At 46.6% G+C, this 25,614-nt stretch overlaps 1 protein-coding gene across 6 annotated transcripts; it reads left to right on the plus strand.

The window, feature by feature from the left end:
- On the plus strand, nucleotides 1-24,907 carry LOC110501048 (inositol 1,4,5-triphosphate receptor associated 2). 6 transcript variants are annotated; one of them, XM_036957540.1, is made up of 37 exons: nucleotides 1-220; nucleotides 798-1,496; nucleotides 1,792-1,899; nucleotides 2,391-2,571; nucleotides 2,945-3,003; nucleotides 5,027-5,102; nucleotides 5,204-5,362; nucleotides 5,539-5,656; nucleotides 7,714-7,764; nucleotides 8,397-8,474; nucleotides 8,889-8,945; nucleotides 9,288-9,347; nucleotides 9,594-9,658; nucleotides 9,891-9,984; nucleotides 10,191-10,325; nucleotides 10,645-10,746; nucleotides 11,710-11,861; nucleotides 12,653-12,764; nucleotides 13,449-13,749; nucleotides 14,486-14,538; nucleotides 15,580-15,679; nucleotides 15,872-16,046; nucleotides 16,409-16,487; nucleotides 19,243-19,289; nucleotides 19,547-19,635; nucleotides 19,721-19,881; nucleotides 20,331-20,415; nucleotides 20,651-20,699; nucleotides 20,845-20,878; nucleotides 20,966-21,106; nucleotides 21,281-21,415; nucleotides 21,597-21,753; nucleotides 21,827-21,870; nucleotides 21,964-22,100; nucleotides 22,320-22,424; nucleotides 22,802-22,921; nucleotides 23,867-24,907. In XM_036957540.1, the coding sequence occupies exons 2-37, from the start codon at nucleotides 845-847 to the stop codon at nucleotides 24,129-24,131; spliced, it is 4,536 nt and encodes a 1,511-aa protein (XP_036813435.1). In that variant the 5' UTR covers nucleotides 1-220; nucleotides 798-844; the 3' UTR covers nucleotides 24,132-24,907. The 6 variants fall into 6 exon arrangements, with proteins under 6 accessions (XP_036813435.1, XP_036813434.1, XP_036813437.1 ...); XM_036957539.1 differs by having other exon boundaries at nucleotides 814-1,496; XM_036957541.1 differs by having other exon boundaries at nucleotides 2-220; nucleotides 814-1,496; nucleotides 20,845-20,872.
- The last annotated feature ends 707 nt before the right edge of the window (nucleotides 24,908-25,614 follow it).

Genomic DNA, 25,614 nt, shown 5'->3' on the forward strand with positions numbered 1-25,614 from the left:
TCAAATGGGGATGCAACAATATTATTGGCCACATAGGGTCAGTGTTGGCTTGGTTTTAGATGAGGGATCTACCTCGTCCCTTTCAAATTGCATTCACGTCGCTCAAGCGCTTTGATTGATTTCCCGAGTGTGGTTTGACTTTGAAGGCTTTATCAAGCGAATTGAGACTTCAACGAGGACTATTTACGTTTACAAAAGATAGGCTACACGGTAAAGAGAGGTTAGTAGCCTACATCAAAATCCAAGTATAAACTACGACAGTCTGTCGTTCATATTTATTGAAAAAAATGAAAAGAAAATTGGCGTCAATTATTCATGGTAGTCGTTGTCATGCTATTTTGCATAACACAAGGCAACAACATTTTTGTCTTGTCAACAAAATATATATTAGGGTAACAATCACTCTTGTTAGTTTCATGTTTTTAGAAACATTTGTTAGTTTACAGAATATTTGATTTAATAAGTGTCCTTTCAGTTAGTGGCTCAAGTAAGCTCGTTATTTTTTATCCAGGTAGACCGCTGGTGTGCTGTTCTCTGTTGCTCCCATTTAAAAACTATAACCCTATAGTATACACACAAGAAACACAAGAAAGATAGACTACAACAACCTCAATCAACAACTGTAGTCTATTTGGGATGTCTGAAATGTGATGAACTTGAAGTATGTGGTGTGATGGACTATCAGTATAATTCCTCTCCTTTCACTATGCCTGTCTCCTTTTTAATGATTTATTTTACCAGGCAGGTCAATTAAGCACAAATTAATATTTACAATGATGGTCGGTCTCCAATGACAGCCTCTCCCCTCTCTAGATCTTGTCCTGTTGTCAACCCCTGCTCCAGCATGGACCTTGGAGTGACCCATCGTCAACGCCACAACCCCGTTGACAGCATCTGTCGTAAACTGCAGACCATCCAGCGGCACGACCTTGAGGTTAACCCCTCCTCGCCCTTCCAGATCCCAAAATTCACTTCCAGCAGTTATGACAGCCCCCAGTCCGGCCTGCACCGCAACCTGGAAGTTATCATGAAGAAGCGCGAGAGGGAGGGGATGTTAACCCCCAAGGGTTCACCCCAGCTTCCCAGGAGCTCCCACTGTCCCAACTCCACCCCTGTCAACCCCACCATGAACCCCCCAACCCCAGTCAATTCTACTTTCACAATCACCAGTAATCCCGGGGAGTGGAGGGGGGTAGGGGTGGGGTTAGGAGGGCAAGGGAGAGGATGGCAGAGGATCTGCTCCACCCCAGCTGTCCAGACTGGAGACACGGTTTTTAGCTTCTCTCATGGTCCCCAGTTTACTCAGCCTGAGGAGGGGACAGGGTCTGACGGCAGTGAGAGGCACAGGACCCCATCTCTGTCCCAAACTCACACACCTGCACATAGCCTGCTGTCCTATAACCTCAACTTCTGCTCTTCGGACGCCACTGCCAACCTGCTGCAGAGTGAGCTGCCTTACCCAGCCCTGGTTGTCAAAAGACTGTCCATGGGAGATGGTAAGGGGAATACACACACTCACTGTGGGATTATGAACGCACTGCTCAGTTCTCAGTGGACAATGATATCAATGGTGGATTATTGATCACAGCATTCCTCAGGCCTCTCACACACTCCTTTCCATTTGCCATCTCTTCATATGTCACACACATTATGTACATTTTATTATCTTGCCTCAAGGAAAGTTATGCAGCTGACAGAGCAATCATGTTTCTTGGCCGCTAATGTCTGTTGATGGATTGGCGATTGGCCAGTGTAGTTACAGAACGTGTGTGTGTGTGTGTGTGTGTGTAGGAGCCATGTCCCCTGAGAACCGGAAGGAGATGATGGCTGAGGTCAGTCTGATCTGCGAAGAGGATTTACTAGACACCATTTTCCACGCTTGTGACACCCAGCGCAGAGGTACGCACTCACTCACATACAGTACTGAACTCTTAAAGTATCAAATATATATTGAACACAGAAGTACACTGGGATTATCAAATCTAGCACATTGTGAAGTACACACTCTTCTATCCAGACTCACAGTATCGAACACACACAGTAGGAGGCACAATCTCACACACACACTCACTGTGATAATGTTTTGTAAAAGAAAAAGGCAGTCAATAATTTGCTCCACTGGGGTGTAGCCAAGTCTGCTTTCTTTTCTTTGTTTCTGAAGCAGTCAATGACGTGGTACAAGTGCTCTAGATTCCCTGTGGGTGGTTCTCTTTACAGTCCTGTTTTGTTTACTGAAAGCTGTTACTGAAGAACCTCAGGCGGTGGAAGGAGATTGCTATGATGCCCGGGCCTTGGGAGGTCCCTTACCATGCTAGTCAACAGACTGACCACAGTAACCCAGTAAATGACTATGGTAAAGACAGTAACCTGACCCCCTCCTGCTCCTTCAGGTAAGGTGTACGTGTCTTGTATCGTGGACTACCTGCGCCACACCACCAGCCGTGGTTCTGAGGACAGTGGGCTGGAGGACCTGTGTAATATGCTGGACCCGGAGCACAAAGACGTCTCCATAGACCTGGACACCTACCACGCCATCATGAAGGAGTGGATAGATGACTGCAGAAAGAATGAGTACTGGAGCGGTTTTCTGTGTCCCCCAAATGGCACTCTTCCCTTTTTTTATAGTGCGCTACTTTTAACCAGGGCTCTGGTCAAACGTAGTGCACTACATAGCAGTGCCTGTCATCTTGTCCCACGTTTTCCTGTAGAGGGCGCTGTGTTCTAATTCATGTGTTCTGTTGCAAGGGCAAATGGATACCAATTTTTGCAGCTGAATATTCTTATCAGAGCTTGTCTATTAGATAAGCTTTTCTCACTTTTCGTGTGGTAACCGATACATTAACCTCTACATTCCTGGCTGTGTGTGTAAGTAAGCCTGGGATATTGTGACTGTGTAATGTCATGTTTCTGGGTGTCTGTCTCCTTGTCTTCACCACAACTACAGGGACGACACACCAGAGGACCTGACTCAAGAGTCCGTCAGACTCCGAGACAACCTGTCAGGTGAGTTGACACAGACATATAGTCTGTCAGACTCCGTGTCAACCTGTCGGGTGAGTTGACACAGACGTATAGTCTGTCAGACTCCGAGACAACCTGACAGGTGAGTGTTGACAGAGACATATACAGTTGAAGTCGGAAGTTTACATACACTTAGGTTGGAGTCATTTTTCAACCACGCCACAAATTTCTTGTTAACAAACTTTAGTTTTGGCAAGTCGGTTAGGACATCTACTTTGTGCATGACACAAGTCATTTTTCCAATAATTATTTACAGACATATTATTTCACTTATAATTAAGTGTATCATAATTCCAGTGGGTCAGAAGTTTACATACGCTAAGTTGACTGTGCCTTTAAACAGCTTGGATGGAAAATTCCAGAAAATGTCATGGCTTTAGAAGCTTCTGATAGGCTTATTGACTTAATTTGAGTCATTTGGAGATGTATTTCAAGGCCTACCTTCAAACTCAGTGACTCTTTGCTTAACATCATGGGAAATCAAAAAAAATCAGCCAAGACCTCAGCAAAAATATTGTAGACCTCCACAAGTCTGGTTCATCCTTGGGAGCAATTTCCAAATGCAAGAAGGTACCACGTTCATCTGTACAAACAATAGTACGCAAGTATTAACACCATGGGACCACGCAGCCGTCATACCGCTCAGGAAGGAGACACGTTCTGTCTCCTAGAGATGAACGTACTTTGATACCAAAAGTGCAAATCAATCCCAGAACAACAGCAAATGACCATGTGAAGATGCTGGAGGAAACAGGTACAAAAGTATCTATATCCACAGTAAAACGAGTCCTATATCGACGTAACCTGAAAGGCTGCTCAGCAAGGAAGAAGCCACTGCTCTGCAAGCTGAAGAACACCCTCCCAACCGTGAAGCACAGTGGTGGCAGCATCATGTTGTGTGGGTGCCTTGCTGCAGGAGGGACTGGTGCACTTCCCAAAATAGATGGCGTCATGAGGATGGACAATTAAGTGGATATATTGAAGCAACATCTCAAGACATCAGTCAGGAAGTTAAAGCTTGGTCGCAAATGGGTCTTCCAAATGGACAATGACCATACTTCCAAAGTTGTGGCAAAATGGCTTAAGGACACCAAAGTCAAGGTATTTGAGTGGCCATCACAAAGCCCTGACCTCAATCCTATAGAAAATTTGGGCAGAACTGAAAAAGCATGTACGAGCAAGGAGGCTTACAAACCTGACTCAGTTACACCAGCTCTGTCAGGAGGAATCGGCCAAAATTCAACAAATTATTGTGGGAAGCTTGTGGAAGGCTACCTGAAATGTTTGACCCAAGTTAGACAATTTAAAGGCAATGCTACCAAATACTAATTGAGTGTATGTAAACTTCTGACCCACTGGGAATGTGATGAAAGAAATACAGTGGGGCAAAAAAGTATTTAGTCAGCCACAAATTGTGCAAGTTCTCCCACTTAAAAAGATGAGAGGCCTGTAATTTTCATCATAGGTACACTTCAACTATGACTGACAAAATGAGGAAAAAAATCCAGAAAATCACATTGTAGGATTTTTAATGAATTTATTTGCAAATTATGGTGGAAAATAAGTATTTCATTCTCTCTATAAGTGGTGATCCTAACTGACCAAAAATGGAATTTGTACTAGGATTAAATGTCAGGAATTGTGAAAAACGGAGTTTAAATGTATTTGGCCAAGTTGTATGTAAACTTCCGACTTCAACTGTAGTCTGTCAGACTCCGAGACAACCTGTCAGGTGAGTTGACACAGACATTAGAGGACTAATCAGAGAAACGGATGAATGTTCTGAGGCTCAAAGTTTTTCCAGTTGTGGATTTTCTCTTGTACGATGTCTCCAAGTAGCCATGTTGCCCTCTCTCCATCTCTCTCTCTGTTCTCCATCTAAGAGAACGTCTACTTCTGTCTCATTATTTTATCAAATCAATGTGTTTTCTCCCTCGTTCTCTAAACATAGATCATTTCTCTCCTTCTCTCACTCATCTCTCTCTCTCTGTCTTCTCTCCGTTAGCTAAGAGGTCTGTCCTGCTGAACATGACCTCAGGCAGTCTTGAGGCATTCGGAGGGGAGGTGTCACGAGCAGATCTGTAAGTAACGTTCGGGTGTGCGTGCGTGACATTGTCCAATTTCTACATTTGACTAACCGTGTTTTACCCTGTAGTCTGTTGTTGTGTGTATTCCTCCCCAGTGAGACGTCAGACCTGGTGTTCTGTGTGTCCGACCTGCAGTTCAGTAACCAGAAGCTTCAGCAGGAGGTGAGGAAGCTGAAGCAGAGCGTGGAGACCATGGAGGACCATAACCAGAAACTAGCAGAGGAGAACGAGGAGCTCAAGTCACAGGCCAGACTGTAAGGATTGTACACACACACACACCAACAGATGCAGACACACACACACGCTGTCACACATGCACTTACTTTTTAAAATGCCTATCTTCCTATTCAATTCTCCTTAATTTAGCCTCCTATTAGGCCTCACACACACACACATCCCTAATTATAATGTCCCTCTCTCCCCCCTGTAGAGGCCAGCAGCTGGCCCAGAAGGAGAAGATGTTGAAGGATGAGGTGGAGGAGATGAAGATGAGTCTGAGCTGTACAGAGGAGGGCAGAGCCAGGGCCTCGGCTCAGTGCAAACATATGGTATATATATATACACACACCATCTCCACTGTTATGCTATTCAACCATCGACACTGAACAAAACGCAACATGCAACAATTTCAAAGATTTTACCGAGTTACAGTTTATATAAGGAAATCAGTCGATTTTAAATAAATTCATTAGGCCCTAATCTATGGATTTCATATGACTGGGAATACAGATATGCATCAGTTGGTCACAGATACCATAAAGAAAAGGTAGGGGGCGTGGATCAGAAAACCAGTCGGTAGCTAGTGTGCCACCATTAATGCGGCGAGACACATCTCTTTCGCATAGAGTTGATCAGGCTGTTGATTGTGGAATGCTGTCCCACTCTTCAATGGCTGTGCGAAGTTGCTGGATATTGGCGGGAACTGGAGCACGCTGTTGTATACGTCGATCCAGAGGATCCCGAACTTGCTCAATGGGTGACATGTCTGAGTATGCAGGCCATGGAAGAACTGGGACATTTTCAGCTTCCTGGAATTGTGTACATGTCCTTGCGACATGGGGCCGTGCATTATGTTGAAACATGAGGTGATGGCGGCTGATGAGTGACATGACAATGAGCATCAGGATCTCGTCACTGTGTCACTGTGTCACTCTCTGTACATTCAAATTGCCATCGATAAAATACAATTGTGTTCGTAGTCCATAGCTTACAGTATGCCTGCCCATAGCATAATCCCATCTCCTCCTTTGGGCCCTCTGTTCACAATGTTGACGTCAGCAAACACCTCGCCCACACAACGCCATACTGTCTGCCATCTGCCCGGTACAGTTGAAACAGGGATTCATCCGTGAAGAGCACATTTCTTCAGCTTTCCAGTGGTCATCAAAAAGGTGAGAATTTGCCCACTGAAGTTGGTTACGGCACCGAACTGCAGTCGGGTCAACACCCTGGTGAGGACTACGAGCACTCCGATGAGCTTCCCTGAAAAGGTTTGTGCAGACGTTCTTCGGTTGTGCAAACCCACAGTTTCATTAGCTGTATGTGTGTTTGGTCTCGGATGATCCCGCAGGTGAAAAATACCAGATGTGGAGGTCCTGAGCTGGCATTGTTACACGTGGTCTGTGGTTGTGAGGCCGGTTGGACGTACTGTCAAATTCTCTAAAACGACGGAAGCGGCTTATGGAAGAGGAATTAAATTTCAATTCTCTGGCAAAAGCTCTGGTGGACATTCCTGCAGTCAGCATGCCAGTTGCATGCACTCTCAACTTGACACATCTGTGGCATTGTGTTGTGACAAAACGGCACATTTTAGTGGCCTTTTATTGTCCCCAGCACAAGGTGCACCTATGTAATATCATGCTGTTTAATCAGCTTCTTGATATGCCACACCTGTCAGGTGGACGGATTATCTTGGTAATGGAGAAATGCTCACTAACAGGGATGTAAACAATTTTGTGCACAACATTTGAGAGAAATACATGGGAATTTTCGCTCATAAAACATGCGACCAACACTTTACATGTTGCGTTTATATTTTTGTTCAGTGTATATTGAAAACAGGTGCCTAATGCCCCCATTCACAAGGCACGAGTGGTCACTGAATGGTTTGATGAGCATGAAAACGATTTTAACCATATGTCACGGCAGGTAGCCTAGTGGTTAGAGCGTTGGGCCAGTAACCGAAAGGTTGCTGGATCAAATCCCTGAGCTGACAAGGTCTGTCGTTCTGCCCCTGAACAAGGCAGTTAATTCGCTGTTCCCCGGTAGGCCGTCATTGTAAATAAGAATTTGTTCTTAACTGACTTGCCTAATTAAATAAAGGTTACATTTTTAAAAATCTGTTACCAGATCTCAACCCAATTTGAACACTTAAGGGAGATTCTGGAGCACAGCATTTTCCACCACAAGCAACAAAACACCAAATGATGGAATTTCTCGTAGAAGAAGGGTGTCACATCCCTCCAATAGTGTGCCAGACACTTGTAGAATCTATGCCAAGGTGCACTGAAGCTGGCTAGTTATGGTGTTTAATTTGGCAGTTACCTGTATGCAACTAACTATACAATGTCCAGAGCCATATACTAACCCAACATCTTCCCAACAGGAGAGAGAGAACCAGAGTCTGATTGCAAAGATAAGCTGTCTTCAGGATGAGGTACTGTACTGGATACTTTTCTCTCTGCACACAGAACCCCTTTCGGCAAGATCGACATTGATCCTGGGTCATTTCATTACTTTATCATGTATTTAGAGGCATCTAGAAGGTGCCTCAAGCGCTTCCATGTGGTTGTCATTCCTTTAATGAGAGATGGATTTGGTGGCAAGTCATCAGGAGTGTGCTTTCCGACCAATCGGTGTCATTGATCAGTGAAGTGCCTACTAGGGCGACACAACAACAAAGCAGCAGGACTACCTGCTTCCCCTGGGAACTTCCCCTCTGCTGTTTTTCCAGGATCAAGGACAGTGTTTCCCAACCCTGGTCCTCGAGTACCTCCAACGGTACACAGTTTCGTTGTAGCCCTTGACAAACACACCCCATTCAACTAATTGTGGGCGATGATTAGTTGACAAGTTGACTCCGATGTGTCACAATATAAATGTGTACTGTTGGGAGTACTGGAGGACCAGGGTTGGGAAACACAGATTTAGGAAATGCCATTCCATAGCTATGTAGTCTTATGTACCTTGTCCGCTGTTAGGTGACATGGTAGTGTAAAATAAGCCATCTCTTTTGGGTAGAATTACTCATCTCTCCCTCCTCCTACCCCCCTCCACCTTTTGTACTAGAACATCAAGGTCACCATGGAGATGGATGACCTCCAGAAGAGGATGATTGAACTGTGTGACCTAAACGCTGAGCTGCAGGTGGGTCCACATAACTGTTGTGTGTCTGCAGTGAATAAAAGTGAACAAGCTATTGTACCGTCGAGGGAGTAAAGCCGTTCAAGGTAGGCAACTGGAAAGCGGTTTCCTGGAAACAGATTAAGCCTAGTTCTCGACAACAACAACAAAAATCACTTTCAATTAAGGTTCTCCGTTTAGAATGCTTCTTAGCAATCTGTTTCTGGTCAACTGCACCTAGAAGTAAAGTAAAGGCTGTGTTAATGTTTGTTTTGCCTTTCATGGTCTTCTGAAAAGGCCTGGAGTGCAGTGCTATGGACCTACGTAACTGGCCTTTTAGGATCAAAGTGATCCCAACGCCTGCTTCTGATTGGTCTGTCTGTGTCCTGGATGAGTGCCAGCGGTGTCATGGTGGAGTGTCTGTTCTCTCATCCACAGGTCCAAAACCATTCCTTCGATGCGGTCGTGAGTGAAAAGGAAGCCCTCATACTCCAGGTCAGTATCATCTGAATAAAAAAAACAAATATTTTCTTTCTAGTACTTTTGTTCAGTATCTGTTCAGTAATGAATAAAGCTGTATCGTTATTGTAGCCGTGCTGTCCCCTACATTCGCCATGGTAACACAGCTGTACAAAGCTAGTCGCATTGTAGATTGGGTCCTGAGATCAGTAATAACCCAGGCTTCAGGGCATGGAAGCCTTCTGATCTTAACATTTTTTGATCTGTTCATTCATATGACCGTACATTCAGAACGTTTCCGAGACATTGTCCTGGGGGAAATATGATATTGTTGATGAAAATCAAGAATATTGCTGTCGTGTTGTCGCCCCTCTACAGAAGTGCAGACAGATTGAGGAGCTGAAGGGTGCCGTGGTGGAGTACTCGTCGGTCACAGAGGTGAGGAGGCTGTCTGGAAATCATTACCCTATCCCAAATCTCCCCTTAGCCGCTACTCCCATGCACCAGATCATAAAGGAGTGGATGGGTACAAGCGACAACACTGTAACCCACTGCTCTGAACTGCCGACCAGAGAGCTCTGCAAAAGTATTTGTCAGGCCTCCCGAGCAGTGAATATGTATTAGCTGCAGCAGTAGTGGTGTTATCTAACCGTGTTTGATGTCTGTTGTTGTTGTCTCTGACAGCTGTTGAGAGCAGACAAGACCAAGCTGGAGAGACAGATGCACATGATGCAGCCAGACTTGGCAGTGTAAGTACACTGTACTAGAGATGGTGCCTTGGACTATTCTAATAGCAGGATTGGGGAACATTCTCTCTGTTGTTGTCCTTTTGTCTTTATATTTTGTTCTGTTTGGTTTGCTCTCTCTCTCTCTCTCTGCCGTGAAGCAGTCTTTTCTCTGTGGAGTGGAATGACGTTCTTTTTTTTCTCCTTTCTCATTCTGTCTCTTTGCATTGTTGCTCCCTCGCTCTCCCTCTTGCAGTGCAGGTCTCTCCCTGTCGGTGGCGTACAGGTTGAACCAGAGCACTTCAGGATCCCTGCAGACAGAACTGGCCCTTGCTCAAACACCTCCGGAGGTCAGTTAAATATATCCCCTCATGTTTGCGGCCTGTGAGTTGAACACCCGCTCTCTCTGTTTGAGTACGTTCACACCTTCGAGGACCAACCCCACTGTATTCACCCAAAACATCAGCTCCAGGGACCCTATTAGGCTGTAGTATACTGACACCATCAGCCTATCCCCTTCAGGGTTAATGACCAAGTCGTGTTGTTTTATTTCCAGGGTGCGGAGTGTGTGTCGCCGCTGAGCTTTGCATCTGCGCTAGATGAGACTCTGGACAGGGAGGTGTTACTGCTCCTGCAGGGCCCCACACCTGACCAGATGTCCCTGGAGTTCAAGAGCCTCGTCAATAAACTGGTACTCTATACAGTAGATACAGCAGACATTGTCCCAATTGTACACTATAGATACAGCAGTCCTGATAATTCATTAGATATCTTCAGCTCTTACTGTCCTAATTATGCACTCAATACACTATGCAGGGACTGGTATCTAACCAGCACACATTTTAAAAGCAGTGTGCATGGAGAAAATGACTTTTTGTGCGTCTATGATGTCATTGTTCTTTGACTATGCAGTGTAGATACATTACTAATTTTCTTCCATAGCAAACTGAATTTGATTAATACTTAAAAGTAGTTATGCCTGAAACACATGTTTTTCTGTTTGTTTTCAGAAGAGAGATTTTAAGGACGAGGGCCTCTCCGTCTTGTCAACACTCAGAGGACTCATACACCACTATGGAGGACCAGGGGCTAGTAACGACCCCAGACTGCAGGTGAGGGGCATCCACACCCACCCACACACTATCTTGATCTCTTTCTCTCTCTTGCGTTCGCACACACACACTAGAGAGCCATTAGAGTGGGTGTATCAACCAGCTATCTAGCCCGGTGGTAGAGGAGGATGTTACTGAGTCACTCCGTACCAGAGAACTCTCCATATTCTCCTGTCTGTGTAGGTGTTTGTCTGTGCGTAGGCATGCTGGGGGTCAAATATGTGTGCCAAAGCGGAGGTTGGTGTTTCTCTAGGTTCAGAGATGCAAGAGAAGAAAGCAAATCCATTTTGGTTTTCCATCATATTGCTTTTCACTTATCCTGTTCTTTCAGATCAGTGCAGAATGCAGATACAGGAAATGAGACAAGGAAAAGAGCAATTAGGCTATTGAGATGCACCCTACTGAGTTCAATGTAGGGAGGAGTTTGAGCTGAATAGGACTCTCTCTGCTCGTAGTTTTTATAGGATTACATAATATGGCCATTCTCTCTCGCTCTCTCCTCTCCAGAGATCTCTAATCTACAATGTTATATAACTATCTCTAGCCCATCAATGCTTATTAATGCTGTGCGGCTTAGTGTGCTGTAGCGTAAATGCAGTCTCTCTCAACACACACACGCGCACGCTCTCCCCCCCTCTTCCTGCTCTCTCGTTCTGTCTTTGTCACCTCCCTCTGCCCCCCTCTGTCTCTCTTTTTCATTCCCCCTCTCTCCCTCCCTGTCACTCTCTTCACTCCCTTTCCTCTCTCCCACCTCCTTTCTCTCTGCAATCTGCATTCGTCAGACACGTCCACAGTAAACATTCTTCTTGGGTAAAGAGTGAGTGCAGTAGTGTCACTGACTGTGACTAAGAGATGGACACACTTTACTGTATGTCTAGTACTGCTGGATAGACTATCGGTCTGACTGCCGGAGACCCAGCAGCTCCAGAAAGAGGCCGACTCCCTGCCCTTTATCCCCCCCAGGCGGTGCAGTCTGAGCTGGATCAGAGGAGGTCAGAGTGGGGCCTCAGCCTGGAGCAGTTGGACCAGTACACCGACTCCCTGGAGAAAGAACTGATCAAGATGGCCAGCAACATAAGGAGGTCCCGCACTGAGATACTACACCTGTCAGTCAGGTGAGTGGGGGTTGAGTGTGTGTGTGTGTGCCTGTTGGAAGTGAGGGTCAAGAGGAACTGGTGCTGCTCTTCTCTCACTGGTCAAGTAGGTTTTGCGGGTCTTGTATAAGAGAGGGTTTCCAGTGTGGAGGGAGGGGCTGTCATTGTCTAAGATACTACCCTGTGGCAGGAGGGATCTAGGGAGGAATCTGGTCATATTTGTCTCTGTGCTCTGGGTCTGTCTGGGTGACCTCTAACCTGTCTAAGTAGTGGTTGGGTCCTGGCCCAGTATGGCTCTCTGTCTGTAGCTGCCTCACTGCCACGTGGGCCCGTTCCACACAGCCGCCCTGCTCTGGAGGATAAAAGGGGGAGGGGGGGCCGTTATCAGGCCAGGCTGTGGGAACGTTGTCTGGGCTAGCCAGCTGTGCACAGGCCCTCTAAACTACTCTGGACTACTCTTGGACTGGGTGTTAGGAGCTGTCCGATACTGGGAGTTAGGGGCTCTCCAGAGCTCCTGCCATCCTCGTACAGGCTGGGCAACAGCAGCATGGGACACTGCATGGGCCTGCGGATTGGGTACAGTATGTTATGTTATGGACCCTTCACTACGCTGTCAATGGGCTGGGTGAGAGTGATGAATCTGTTCATTTGCTTTGTAGTCACTGGATGCATGATTGCCGTGGTTTCAGAAGTATTTGTGGCTAGTGACCATTTTATCGTTGACTTTAGGGTAGACTGATGGGGGGGGGGGGTGTTGCTTCGCGTGTCTCTGTGTAAATGTGTGTGTAATTTACGTGGGTCCGTCCATGCAGGGTTCAGGAGCAGGAGAATCAGAAGCAGCAGCTGCGTGAAGAGCTGGACCAGCTAAATACCCCGGGGGACAGCAGGGAGGCCAGCTGCCAGACCCCTGACGAAGACCCACAGGTAGGAGGGAGAGGGAGGGATGCAGAGATGGAGGGAGGGACGAGGTAGACATGACAGCAGTGAGGCTAGCTGTGAAACCCCTGACGATCCACAGGTAGGACTAATTGAGAGATGGGGCGACATGGGGGAAGAGGTGGTGTCCCCTGTGCGCCACAGATAACATGTATCTTTTGAATTTCTAGAATATATTGTTGTAGGAAGATAGGAAAAAGTGAGCTTTTCACTCAAGATGTCGGGTATAGTGGATATTGGGCTACTGTTGGGACACAGGCATTGAGAGCCATGGAACATAGCAGAGAATAGAACTCTGATTCAGATGGTGAATAGCTGTGTAACTTTGGAGTACGTTTTCCATACAGATGGAGAGGCTGTTTAATAGAGACGCTGAAGGATGGAGTGGGAGGCTGTGTGGACACTTTGCACACTTTCTGATCAGGAAAAAATATTCTGTGTTCATCTCTCTCCTATTCTGTGATGTTATTTTGTGAGTGCCTTTATTGTCTATCGCCCATAGGCACAGGTCTAAGATCAGTTTACCATCACGTGCTCTTTGGTGTCTAGGCAGAGTTACTGGAAAACCTCTGACAACTTCTGATGTGAAAAATGCTTTAGAAATAGATTGGATTGATTGACCTTACATCAATTACCTGAACAGGTTTTCATTCAGCTTATTTACTTTCTCAGGCTGGGGAGGACCTGGACTGGGACGAGGAGTTTGTCCTCCAAGACTTCCTGAAGAACGAGGGGGTGGAGACATACAGGGACTTCAAGAGTCAGGAGACGGGCCCGACGGACGGGAGGACGGACGAGGACAGACTGACGGAGAGAGGGGATCAGCCTGGAGAGGGGGAGGAGGAGGAGGTGGGGGAGAGGTGGACCGTGGTGGGGGGGGAGGGACAGGAGGGGGGACTGAGAGGGATCTCCCTTCTCTCTCCTCTCTCGGAAAAAAGTGAACCCGACCAGGCGGAGGGAGAGGATCTGAGAGGTGAGTAGGATTCCACAGATTAGTAATGATCATGATATCGTATTATAACTCCATATTGGGCTGTATTTTAGTGAGTTTACAGGAGTTCCTGTAAGGTCTTTCTCTATGGTTCTGGACTACTGAGCCGGGTGAAACACTGGGTAAACCAGGGGTTAGTGAGTCCGTCAAAAGCCTGTGTGGATTACCCCTGTAATCCCTGGAGTCACAGAGCACTCAGCCACCCTTGAAGAATCAGGCCCAGACACCCACCCAGCCCTCTGAGATTTGTGGCAAGGACAGCCATAGATGGCCAGGGTCTCCTGATAGGGACCTGTGTGTGTGTGTCCTGGTTAAAAGCCCCTAGACGGCCCAGCCTGGTGTGTGTGTGTAGCTGTTCGCTGGCAAGTCTTCTAGGCCCCAGCCTTCTATGGCCGGGTGTTAAAGTCATCCAAACCTAGTGGAAGTGTTCATTAATCCCCAGTGGTCTCCCTGCATCACTGGCTGCCAGAACCCAAAGAATGTGGTTATTACTGCCTCTAAACCCACTCTAACACAGACAGGGAGTTTAATGGTCTAATATTATGGTCCAATATGGTAGTGGGTGGGGCTTAGTTTAACCTTGCCAGTGACTCCAGCTGAATATCACAGAGATGATTGATCAACTTTAACTAATTAGCTTTTCTTCTTCCTTCCTGTCTCTCCCCCCCCCCCCTCCCTCCCTCTCTCTACCCCCCCCCCCCCTGCCTTTTTCTCTCAGAAACCACAGCGTCAACAGACAGTGACCAGTGGGTGAACAGTCTATCCCCACAGGTAGATGCCAGTCTTTAAAACATATTACTGTGGATGTACTCTTACTGTGTCAGTGTGCTTTAAAGTGATTCTCTGAATTAGTTTGGTGGTTATCCACTCCAGACTTAAAAGACTATATAACCATATCAAAAAAGGCACGTTTTTGAGGGGTTGCCCTCGTCATGCGTTTTGTGAACGGAACACAGCTGTTAAGGTTTGACTGGTGGTTGTTTTTCATTATAAAAATAATGGGTGTTCATTTGAGTAGAACCCCACCTTGGAACATTGCTTTGAATGGGGATGTAGATCTACGTAGTCGTCGGAGTGCATGTGACCGTATGTGATGACGATGACAGTTTTAAGAGGCCACTTCTTCCTTTGGTGCTGGTGGGCAGGAAAAGGGGGAAACGGTCATAAGCCCCAGTCAAGTGCTTTGAACATGCATCCTTCCCTCACCTCTTCCTTGAATGAATCACCTATCTATCCTGGTCACTTAGGTTTTGTGTATCCTTTTTCCAGTCCTCTCATGTCTGATCAGTGACCACTCCAAGGAAGGAACACAGGAAGGAAGCATTTTAAGAGTATTGGAACAGGAGCAGAAGTGTTAACCACACCTCTGTGAGTAGACAACAGGACATGGACCAATCTAGGCTGGAACACACTCTTTCCTTCCATCTTCCTCTCTCATACTTTTTTTTACTTTCCTCCCACTTGACAAAGCTCATACAACCTTGCTTTTATTTGACGACCAAATGGACTTATTTGCGAATGTCACTAGTTCTAGATAGACACGACAGAATGGCTCGTCTTCTGAAGTCAAGCTTTCTTACTTAATCGGATCGATAGGGAATGGACGGGGACTCACACGGACACAGAGGTGATATAAGAGGTTGTTTTTTTATGCTTTGTTGTTGGGTAAAAAAGCATTGTTGCTTGCCAGTCTATCGCTACATCCTTTCACATGAACTGAATGGACAGGTGGCTGTTATGTATTGATGCTTGTCTGTTTATCATATTCATACTCTTTTTTTTATTTTATTATCTGTATGTGTTGTGCCTCAGGGTGCCAAACTACCAGAATGCTTTGGGCCTGAGGACACCCACCAGCAGGCTGTTGACACCGAGGAGCATCCACTCCCTCCCTCCCACTCTTCTCTATTGGGTAAGACCAACTCTGTCTCCATCACGCCCTCTCTTCCTCCCCTCTGATCAGTCTTTCTCTCTCTGCTCCATGCAATCCCTGACTCACTCTAGCCTGCAACTACAGCAAATTAGTATTTCTCTTCAGGCATTCAGTTGGATGGCCCTCTCCAATGCCATTTCACTTATGACTCCTACTCACCCTTTTGTCCAGATACAATGAGCCCTGACACCATAGTGCCTCTTCTTCAAGACACACCTCAGCCTGGCTCACCAGAACATGACAGGACTGTCACTGCTGGGAACAGTCCACCCCCCAGACTGGCTGAGATGGTATCTCCCAGCTGCACTTACCCTGTGATGGATGAGACCATTTTACTGACTGGAAGGTGAGAACAGAGCTCTCAGTGGCTTTTACAGTACAGTTGTAGTTTCGGTGTGTGTGAGTTCACTGTAGCACGCTTCTCTTCCTCTGGACACATTTGCCAGTCAAATTAGTGTTTTCCAAGCTGTGAGGAGGGAAATGTTGGCTGTGTAATTGGGCCCCTTTAGCTATACTTTGCATACCCACGATGCACCTGTAATCGGGGCTGGGGCAGTGACCGCTCTCATAGGTTGGTTCAGTCACAGTCAGTGAACCCAGCTGCTTCCTACTATCTGAGAGAGAGAGAGAAACACCCACCAAAACATTTATAATTTCTCTGGTTGGGCTCCAAGCGACACTGATTTTTCACCTTTCTCTCTGGGTCAGCCCCCAGCAGACAGATGGCAGTGAAAGAGAAAAAGGAGGAGAGGACAACATCACCTCAACCAATATGAGTGACGCGCAGGTCAGTACAATACACAGAAAGTATTTTACGGATGGGGAAACTAACTTCCTTCATTGACAGTCACAGCCACTGTGACACCATCTCTCTCCTCTTGACTTCCCCTTTTCTATCGCTTGCTCTTTCCCTCTCTCTGTCTTTTACTCTCTCTGTTCATTATCTTCCTGGTTGGGCTGAGTGGTGCTGTGTTGTGGATGGGATGGAGGGTTATGGACAGGGGCTGGTCGGCTGAGGGCTGTGCCCAGAGAGGAAGGGGTTAGGGTGGAGGAGGACCATGGTCCCTAACTCCTGTGTGAGTATTCTGCCCCAATTGCTTCACTGCACCACTGCACTGTACACTTTGCCAAAAGAGGCAAGTATGGCTTATTTGGTTCCTAGCTCCAGATTGTGCACATGTTATGTCTGTGTAATAATGTAGTCTTTATCTTTACGTGTATACCATTGTGTAGTCTACTGTAAACCTTTCTCTATATTTTCTGAGACGGTTTGTGTTTGGTTATTTCAGTCTTGTTACAGGGGTTAGCTGTGATTCAATCCGCAGAGACAGACATGCTATTTCTGTTATTCCAGTCTCCTGCTCTGTGTAGGCACAGCGGAGTGGCACTCCTGTGAGAAATGTTTCCAGGGGGAGCCAACAAATTTCTTCCAATCGAGTTGAGAGTGCAAGTTTTTTCTGTCTGTGGTGCGGTTAGCGCTGGATCTGTCTGTCAGTTTGGTAGACTGGAGAGTAGTGAGAGAGCAGGTAGCCTAGCGGTTAGAGCATTGGGCCAGGAACCGAATGGTTGCTAGTTTGAATCCCTGAGCCAGGTGAAAAATCTGTCTCTGCCATTAAGCAAGGCAGTGAACCCTAATTGCTGAAGGGTAGCCATTGATGCCTGACCTTGACCCAACTCTCTGAGTGTGTCTTGGGGAGAAATAAGCACCCACCAAATTATTTAATTATTATTATTCTTATGTATCTCTTTGTAGGCTAGTAATCAACAGTTTGACTTATGTGAGTTTTTAAAACCCAGTTAACAACAGTAACCAGGATCCCAGGACTGTCTCACTCTTCACATTTCCAGAAATCAAAATATGACAAGAACCAGGAAATGACAATATTTTCCCCCAATGGCGCACTAACGCAATTCCACAAAATATACATGTGCAGCATCAGATTGGCAAAAAATAAAATAGCACATTATCCAAGCAGGTTGTTGCGTGGAAGCCAAACATGTTTACTAAACACAAAGTCGCCATCAATTCAAGTCACGCACATAATTGACACTGCCGGACTGCACACAGTGAACGGAATGCCGTTTAGAGTTATCATCAGAGGTTTCATTATTAAAGCACGTCTCATACGTGTCAAAATACCGTTTGAACATTTCCCCGGCTTCTCTGCCCTGTCTCCCATTGCTGCCCATATGAGAGCTTCGGTAGAGAACGTGTGATCAGCAAATGGTATGAGAGTAGATATGGGATTTTTTTATTTTAACAATTGGTTCCCGTTAACTTAAGATACCTTACAATTTCCTCTCTTAATTTCTCTGTTATTCGTGAGCTGACCTGCTATCTGTGTAATCATCAACTCGATTTAGCCAAATAGGAGATATTATGTCATTCGTTGGAGGTTATCTAGCAAGCTTAGCAACTTTGGTCATTTCACTTTTGTTTGACTGCCGTTACAAAGTCTGTATGATTCGCAAACTGAAGAGTGCGCTCTGTGTTGACAGCCTAGGCCTCGCCTACTACTGAAATATGCTGAATTAATTGAGGAACATAACGCTCAGGATGTATGAGCGGCCTGTTTCGCAATTCACAACAATGTAATTGGCGAACAAAGTTACTCTATCATTGCTAAATATCAATTTCACTTGGTGTGAAATCTTTACATAGTCTAGTGGCGCAATGACTATCCCTGGCAACTGACTTTTGTGGTATTTCCTGGGACTGTCGTGGTTGAACACACTTAAAAGCTTTATAATCCCTGTATGAACACTTCATGACACATAGTAACATCAGCTTTGGCAGTTATTCAGTGGCAGGAAACGAAGACTGGTGTTATTGCCCAAATCTGCTTGACTTCAACACCGTGTTTGCTTAAGCAATGTCGGGGACTGGTTGTTGCATGAATCACTTGGTCTTTGGTTGTCCCGTGTCCTCCCTTCTGAATAACCATTTTGTATATAAACATGGGTTGTGTAGAGTTTAACAGCTGGGATCCAGATCCCTTTTTATCTGTTTTGCAGTGAGATTTGAGGTTGGTTTTATAGTGTCATTCTCCTCTTGATTGTTATGCAGTTTCATTTACCTTTTTTAACCAATCAGCATTCAGGATTAGACCCACCAGTTGTATAATAGCCCTGCGCTCAAGTCTCCAGCTTTATATAGTCAGTGACTTCCACTCTTACGTAGCTGAAGTGTGTGTGCTGTATTCCACCGCCCCCACTACTTACTGCCCTGCCAGTGTAAATGCGTTGTCCACACTTACTCTGTCCAACACTCGTACTCGCAGCCCCCGACACACACACACACACACTCCGCTGCAGGGCTCTCCACCAACCAGCACATTATGTAAGAAATTAGCATTCTCCATTCCATCCTTGTATATCCACTGTACCAAGCAGAGATAACATTCTGATGCCATGGGACAGGTACGGTATGCAATTGTGCGCGTGTTTCTCTTTTTAATCGTTAACTCCCTCTGACAACTGGTGCTGAAAGTATGTTACAAGGCCACCTGCATTTATCTCTCACCTCTCTCGCTCTTTCTCAGAAGCTAACCCAGGACGAGCTGGCTGAGAGAGTGTTAGCAGAGGACAGGTGAGTGTTTGTGTGTGTGTGTATACATGGTTATGTCCTAGTTACATGATGGAAGTGGTGTACTTTCCTCCGACATATGCTGTCTGTGTGCTGAGATGTATTTTCTGTTAGGTTAATGTTGGCTTTGTTTGGAATTATTTAGAACATTACTCTTGCTTTTAGTTTCAATAGAGGCACACGGTAGTGATAAGGGCAAGTTGTGCAATTGTTTTGGCATGGTGGAATTGCTGCAGCGCTCGTGTGTGTGTGTGTTCCAGCACCAGCCTGTTACCAGTACTAGAGGAGGAGGAGGAGGGCATACAGGAGTCAGTGGTGCAGGTGCCGACAGTGGAGGTGGACTTGGCAGGTAGGAGGAAATAGAAGAGCTCTATGGCCTCCTGCCAACATTGTGTGTGAGGGAGAGTGTAACACTCCTTTCACTGTCTCTACAGGGACAGTCAATCTGGCAGAGGACGTAGGCTCTCAGACCATGGATGGACTGAATGTTGCACCCACTGACCCATCACAGGGTCCAAGGGATGCTACGACGCCTGACCCCTCAGGAGCCAAAATTGACTCCCTGGTTCTCAGGAGCAAGTTCAAGAAGGAACTGGTGAGCTGTCTATTTAATGATATATGGCGCCCTGTCTCAAATAGCACCCTAATCCCTAGTGCACTACAAGGGGTTCTAATCCAAATTAGTGCACAAATCATTTGAGATGAGAGCTCTGTGATAGTGAGAACTTTGCATAAATAGTATCATGACCTTGTGACTTATTGAGAAAATGTTGTCTTTCCTGCCTTGTGTGGGAGTGAACATTCTTTCACTTTAGTCAACTCTGTGCTTATCTACACAGGGAAGCACTTCACAGCGCTCTGGCAGAATGGATGATAGTCCTACAGTGTACCTAGCTAGATCTGTATAATGTGACAATTGGTTCCTGGATACAGTCTGTTAGATCGTTAGAATCGTGTGTGTCTGAGGCGGAGGATAAGAGCGAGAACTGGGAAGAGAGTGTGTGTGTGTGTGCAGAGTCTGTAACGTTCACCACAATCATCCAGGAGCTGTCTCACAGTATGGATGTCATCGAGGAAGGGAAGGTACAAGAGGACCTGAGTGAAACCAGTGTTACCACAGAGAAGGACAGTGAGTTAACCCCAGATACCTCAGCTGATAACGTTCCTAATATTTTTATGATTGTATAAGTCCAATTACTGACTTAAGTAAAAATTCAATTGTCACATTGTGTGGTCGACTTATAGTTTTTCTAATCTCTTTCTATTGTAAAACAGAGATCAATAGCAAGACCAAATGTTTGGATGTTTTAAACCATGAACCTCTTTCTCTTGCTCTCTCTACGTTTCTCTGTGTCCCATACCAGTCGAAACCTCTGTTGTTTCTGAGGACTCAACCGTAGGTGACAGAAGCAGGTAGGCTACTCAACAATACAGTACAATACCTAATATTTTAGAGATGCATTGCAAGATAATGATATAAATTCTCTCAGGTACTGACACTCATAGCTTTGTTTTCTAGTGACCGATAATGTGATACTCTCTGTTTTCCTCATTGCAGCCTGTCCCCTAACGACAAGGAGATTGAGGTAGTGGTAAGCTTTCCAACATTTTCTTTCTCTTGACTATCTCTCTGTATGTACCATCGTAGAGCTAAGGCTGTGTTGTTGTCTACCTGTCAGACGGAGTTCCAGCGCCTGTCCCTGGGCTTTAAGTGTGACCTGTTCACCCTGGAGAAGAGGCTGAGGCTGGAGGAGAGGTCACGGGACCTGGCCGAGGAGAACGTCCGGAGGGAGGTGTCCAGTTGCCAGGGACTACTACAGGTAAGGAGTTTAAGAGAGAGGTGATTATGTGTGAGAGGGAGGGACTGGGGAGAAGGGAGAGGTTGAAGAGGGAGACAAAGGAGTGAGGTGTCCAAATGTAGCTGTCGGGACCTGCTACAGGTGAGAGGGGTATGCAATTTCCTTTTTCACCTTCCTCGTGTCTGCTCTTCCCAGGCCCTGGCCCCTCTGTGTGAGGATGATAACCAGTCTATGGAGATCATCCAGAGACTTCAGAAGAACCTGGACGTCCTCATCCAGTCCATGACCAGAGTGTCCAGTCGTTCAGAGATGCTGGGCGCCATACACCAGGTACAGTACAATTTAATTGCGTGATTTGTCCTCCTCTCTTTTGAGGAGTCATCTAGGTAGACGGTGTAGGTCGGCGTCTGTGTGATGTCTCTCTCTCCCCCTCCAGGAGTCTCGTATAGGTACTGGTAAAGCGATGGGGGGGGTGTATGTGTGTAACCTCTCGCTCTCTCTCCCCCTCCAGGAGTCTCGTACAGGCAAGGCAGTAGAGATAATGGTCCAGCATGTAGAGAACCTGAGGAGGATGTACACTAAGGAACACGCTGAGCTCACTGAGCTGAGGGAGAACATGCTGCAGAACGAGAGGTCCTTCGGCTCCCACTCTGGAGGAACACACTCCGGTGAGGGACATGCACGCACACACACACACCTCTATCTTATGTTTGTTTCTAATACTGAAAATGTTTCCTTCAGATGATTTCAGAGGCAAGAAACAATCTGGATCAACGTACTATAAGGTAGGTCAGTTTAGGCTCAGTGTATATGATGTGCTGCTGTTTTATAGTCACTGTCTGTACACTGTCTTGTTTCTCTATTCCTCCTTTCCTCAGGCATCAGCCCGACGGGTCAGCATAGCAGCTATCCCCCGATCCGGTGGGGGAGGGGGACCCATGCATTTTGACACGCCCAATAAAGCACAGGACACCACAGAGACGGAGGCGGAGAGACTCACCCGCAGATCTCCCTGGTAGGTAGACTACAGCACTCCGTGGGTGAAATAGGGAGTGGTTGAAGAATATTTCAACACAGTCTTGACCCTGTTTTGCAAAGCAAACACCATTCGGATTTCTGAGGGAGAAATTTCCATCTAGGGGCCTTAAAACATGACTTGCGGGCTGTGTAGTCTGTGTCCGGTGTTGTGTGGAATGTGACGTGTGGATTGTGTATGTATGTGGCGCGGTTACAGGAATGTGACGGGGAAGAGCACGGGGCGTCCTCCTCTAAAGCGCTTTGTTAGCTCCGGGGCTTGGGTTGAGACTGACGAGCCCTCCCTCGTGATGCTGATGAAGGGGTAAGTGCTGATATCGGCTGTGTGTGTCAGAAGCACACGCGCGTGTCGCACTTGACCTCAACCTGAAAACAAACATTCTGCTTGCTGTGCCCTTTTAATTTGCCCAACCGTGTACTGTATGCATGTAACAAGTCTGTGGTTAAACGTAGTCAGCAGGAGAACAATTTGCGTACATAACAAGCGCATGTGGAACATTGATTGCAGAGTATCTGTGTGCTTTTGTGTGCATGCCCTGAGCATGTATGTAACAATGTGGGTCCTTAGGGTGTGTTGTGTTAAACAAGTGTGTGTGTGTGAGACATGCATTACAGAGTGTCTATGTGTGTATGTATTTTTGTGTGTGTGTGTGAACTGTGCATGCCCACACCGTCCCACAGGCCTGCCTACGACACAGACTCCCCTTCAGATGAGGAGAGGAGGGAAGTGCCAGTTCAGAGGAAGTCCAGTCTCACTGAGCTGGGCAACAAAATCACCGCCCTGATTATGCCCAAAAAGACGTTAGTAGTGAACCAACCGCTAGTGTTTTGCTTCCATCTACAGCCAGGCAGCACTGCTTTTTACTGCTGCGTAGCTGGTTAGGCTTCATAGCTTCTCTGCTGCTCCTGAGGCTTATATGCTTTTCACACCATTGTGCCCACTTGAACCATACTGTACTGTGCTGGCTCAGATAGTTTTTTTTTTCGCCAACTACCGTGGATGCCTAACGAGGCCAGAGCAGTACAGCTCGACTTAGCTCAGTAGTGTGAAAAGGGTTCTATAGCCTGTAGCCTGGATTCCTGTCTGTTTTCTGCTTCAGCCAACTGCTTGACAAATGTAAAGCAGTTGGTTAAATCATAAGCCCATCTGGCTTCCAGGCTGTGCTGCTTTAGGTCCAGGGAGCAGACATCTGGTCCAGATTGACTGAGCAGAAAGACGGGTGTGAACAATATACCTGGTCTTGAGCGAACGCTTTATGAATCTGGTCCTTGGTCTCTGAGCCCGGGCAGTCTCTGGATGTGTGGTTGTGGTGAGGGTCTCGGTTCAGTGTTTCTGCTTCAAACGAACTCTCCTTCAGCTCTAATCTCTTCCATCCATTCCCATCAGGAGAACTGGTGTTCCTTTGTGTGTGTGTGTGCGTGCCCTGGGGTGTGTATGTGAGACATGCATCGCTCAACATGCTGCAGTGCTTTAGTGCTGTTTTTCTATTGTCTGTGTACCAGGTGTGTGCTACACAGAGCGCTTTAAAAGTGGTGGTCAGTCCACGCTGCTAACGCCATCCTAGGCACCCGTCTGTTTCTGCATCGCTACATCATTGCTTTGGGAATACGGACAGACGACCAGCTGGCTAAAGCAGACTGACTGTCTCATCCAGACATCAACTTCGCTTCACCTAACCCAGGCTAAATCTTATTTTGGCATCCATTCTAAATCTTCTCTTTCCCTCTCTCCCACTCTCTCTCCAGTCCCATCCTGACAGAGCAGGCCGCAGCAGCCCCGGGTTCAGGCTACTCCTCCCAGCCTGCGTCTGCAGCCAGTGGGTCCCGGGGACTGTGGCTGTGGCTGGCCCTAGTAGTGGTCCTAGCAGGCCTCCTGGCCCTCCTAGCCAGCCTGGTGCTGCAGCCAGCCGTGGACGCAGCGCCTGTGGGGACAGGGGACTCCTGGGTGACCATCCAGCAGCTCCTGTGGCCCTACACAGGGCTGAGGCACAACGGACAGCCACCGGTTTAGAGGGGCTGTGGCCTCAACAGACAGAGATGGACGGGCAGGCACCTGGCTATGGTCAACCCCTGGAAGGTCTTCTGCAACTTGAACCATCATGTGTATTAGACTAGTTAGTGTGTGAAGAAAGAGCACTTGAAGACAGAATCAGTCTGTGTTGGTACTGAAGTTTCTGAACACTGACCACCACAGCTAAGGGAGATTTCCTATTTGTGCCCGGAGACATTCTGCCACACCGTTACGGAAGGGAGATTGTAATGTTATTGGTCGTTGTATATGTGGGCACAATGTTGTCCAATCAAGTCAAGGAGGACACCAGCGTTGGGCTCTCCAATCATGTAATGGACTTCAACGCATGCTATCCAATCACGTCACACCTTTTTGAGCGTTTGTTGGTCCATCAACATGCTTGCTTATGGACAGTAGATTTATCAGTTTTTGCTTTTTTTTTAACATATTTCATAGTAAACTTCTGAATCTATGGCATTTGCGGTTGCCTGAAGAGGCCACCAAGTTGTTGTAGGTGAAATAGTTGTTTTTTTATTACATTTATGAACCTTGGTAATACACTGCCATTTTTTTATGTTTAATTTATTGTTTGACAGCATTAGACTGTGTGGGGATAGGAATATCTATTATATTGCATCTGTTTTTGTTATGACCAGCGTTTTGTTAAACTCACACATGGTTTTTACTCTACTTCTTTAAGTGCTCACTTATGAAATTCATCCACTTTTGTTTGTTCCAAAGAGGGGGACTTTACACAATAAAGGAACAGAAATAAACTTTGTGGTTTTACTTGAGGGTCCATCTGTTGTAAGGGTTAAAGTTCACAGTGAGCAGTCTGAGCAGTAGGTTGAAGTCTAACCTCTGACACAAGATCAGATATACATATTCTCCCTAATGGTTAAAGTTATGATTGGGAATAGTCAAATCTGATCCTAGATCTGTGGTTGTTGGCTACTCCTACATAGAGCTTGGGGGTCTAGTATCTACTGTAGTCAGGAGTATTTGAGAGGCCATGCGGCACACGGCAGTCTGTGCACGGCATCGGCGAACAGGTGGTGAGAGCGTCGCACCTGCTCCTGTCCGGCGCGGGACATGTCGTCTCAGAGCATGTGGAGTGGAACTCACTGCCGGGGTCCAGCTCTGGAGAGAACGCCTCACTGTGTTCCTTGCGAATCAGCCTCTGGCACCTCCGGGCCCCCAGCAGGTACACACACCACGAGTCCTCTTGGACCGGGTCTAGGTGCTCACACACCTGGGAGAGAGGTTAATCCTACTGTACACATACTACGACACTGGGATGGCTGCTAGGTGCTCACGTACTTTGGAGAGAAGGTGCCAATAGTACAGTAAATGTCCATTCCATATGCAGGACAAAGTACTATGCAGGTGCAGGGTAATGTCAGTACCAGAGGTGAATCTCAATCAAATCCAGTTGTCCAGTCAACCAGATCAATGTTTCCCCACTGCAGCTCTTTGTTCCTGA

The sequence above is a fragment of the Oncorhynchus mykiss genome, chromosome 21 (assembly GCF_013265735.2).
Source record: "Oncorhynchus mykiss isolate Arlee chromosome 21, USDA_OmykA_1.1, whole genome shotgun sequence".
NCBI classification, from domain to species: Eukaryota; Metazoa; Chordata; class Actinopteri; order Salmoniformes; family Salmonidae; genus Oncorhynchus; species Oncorhynchus mykiss.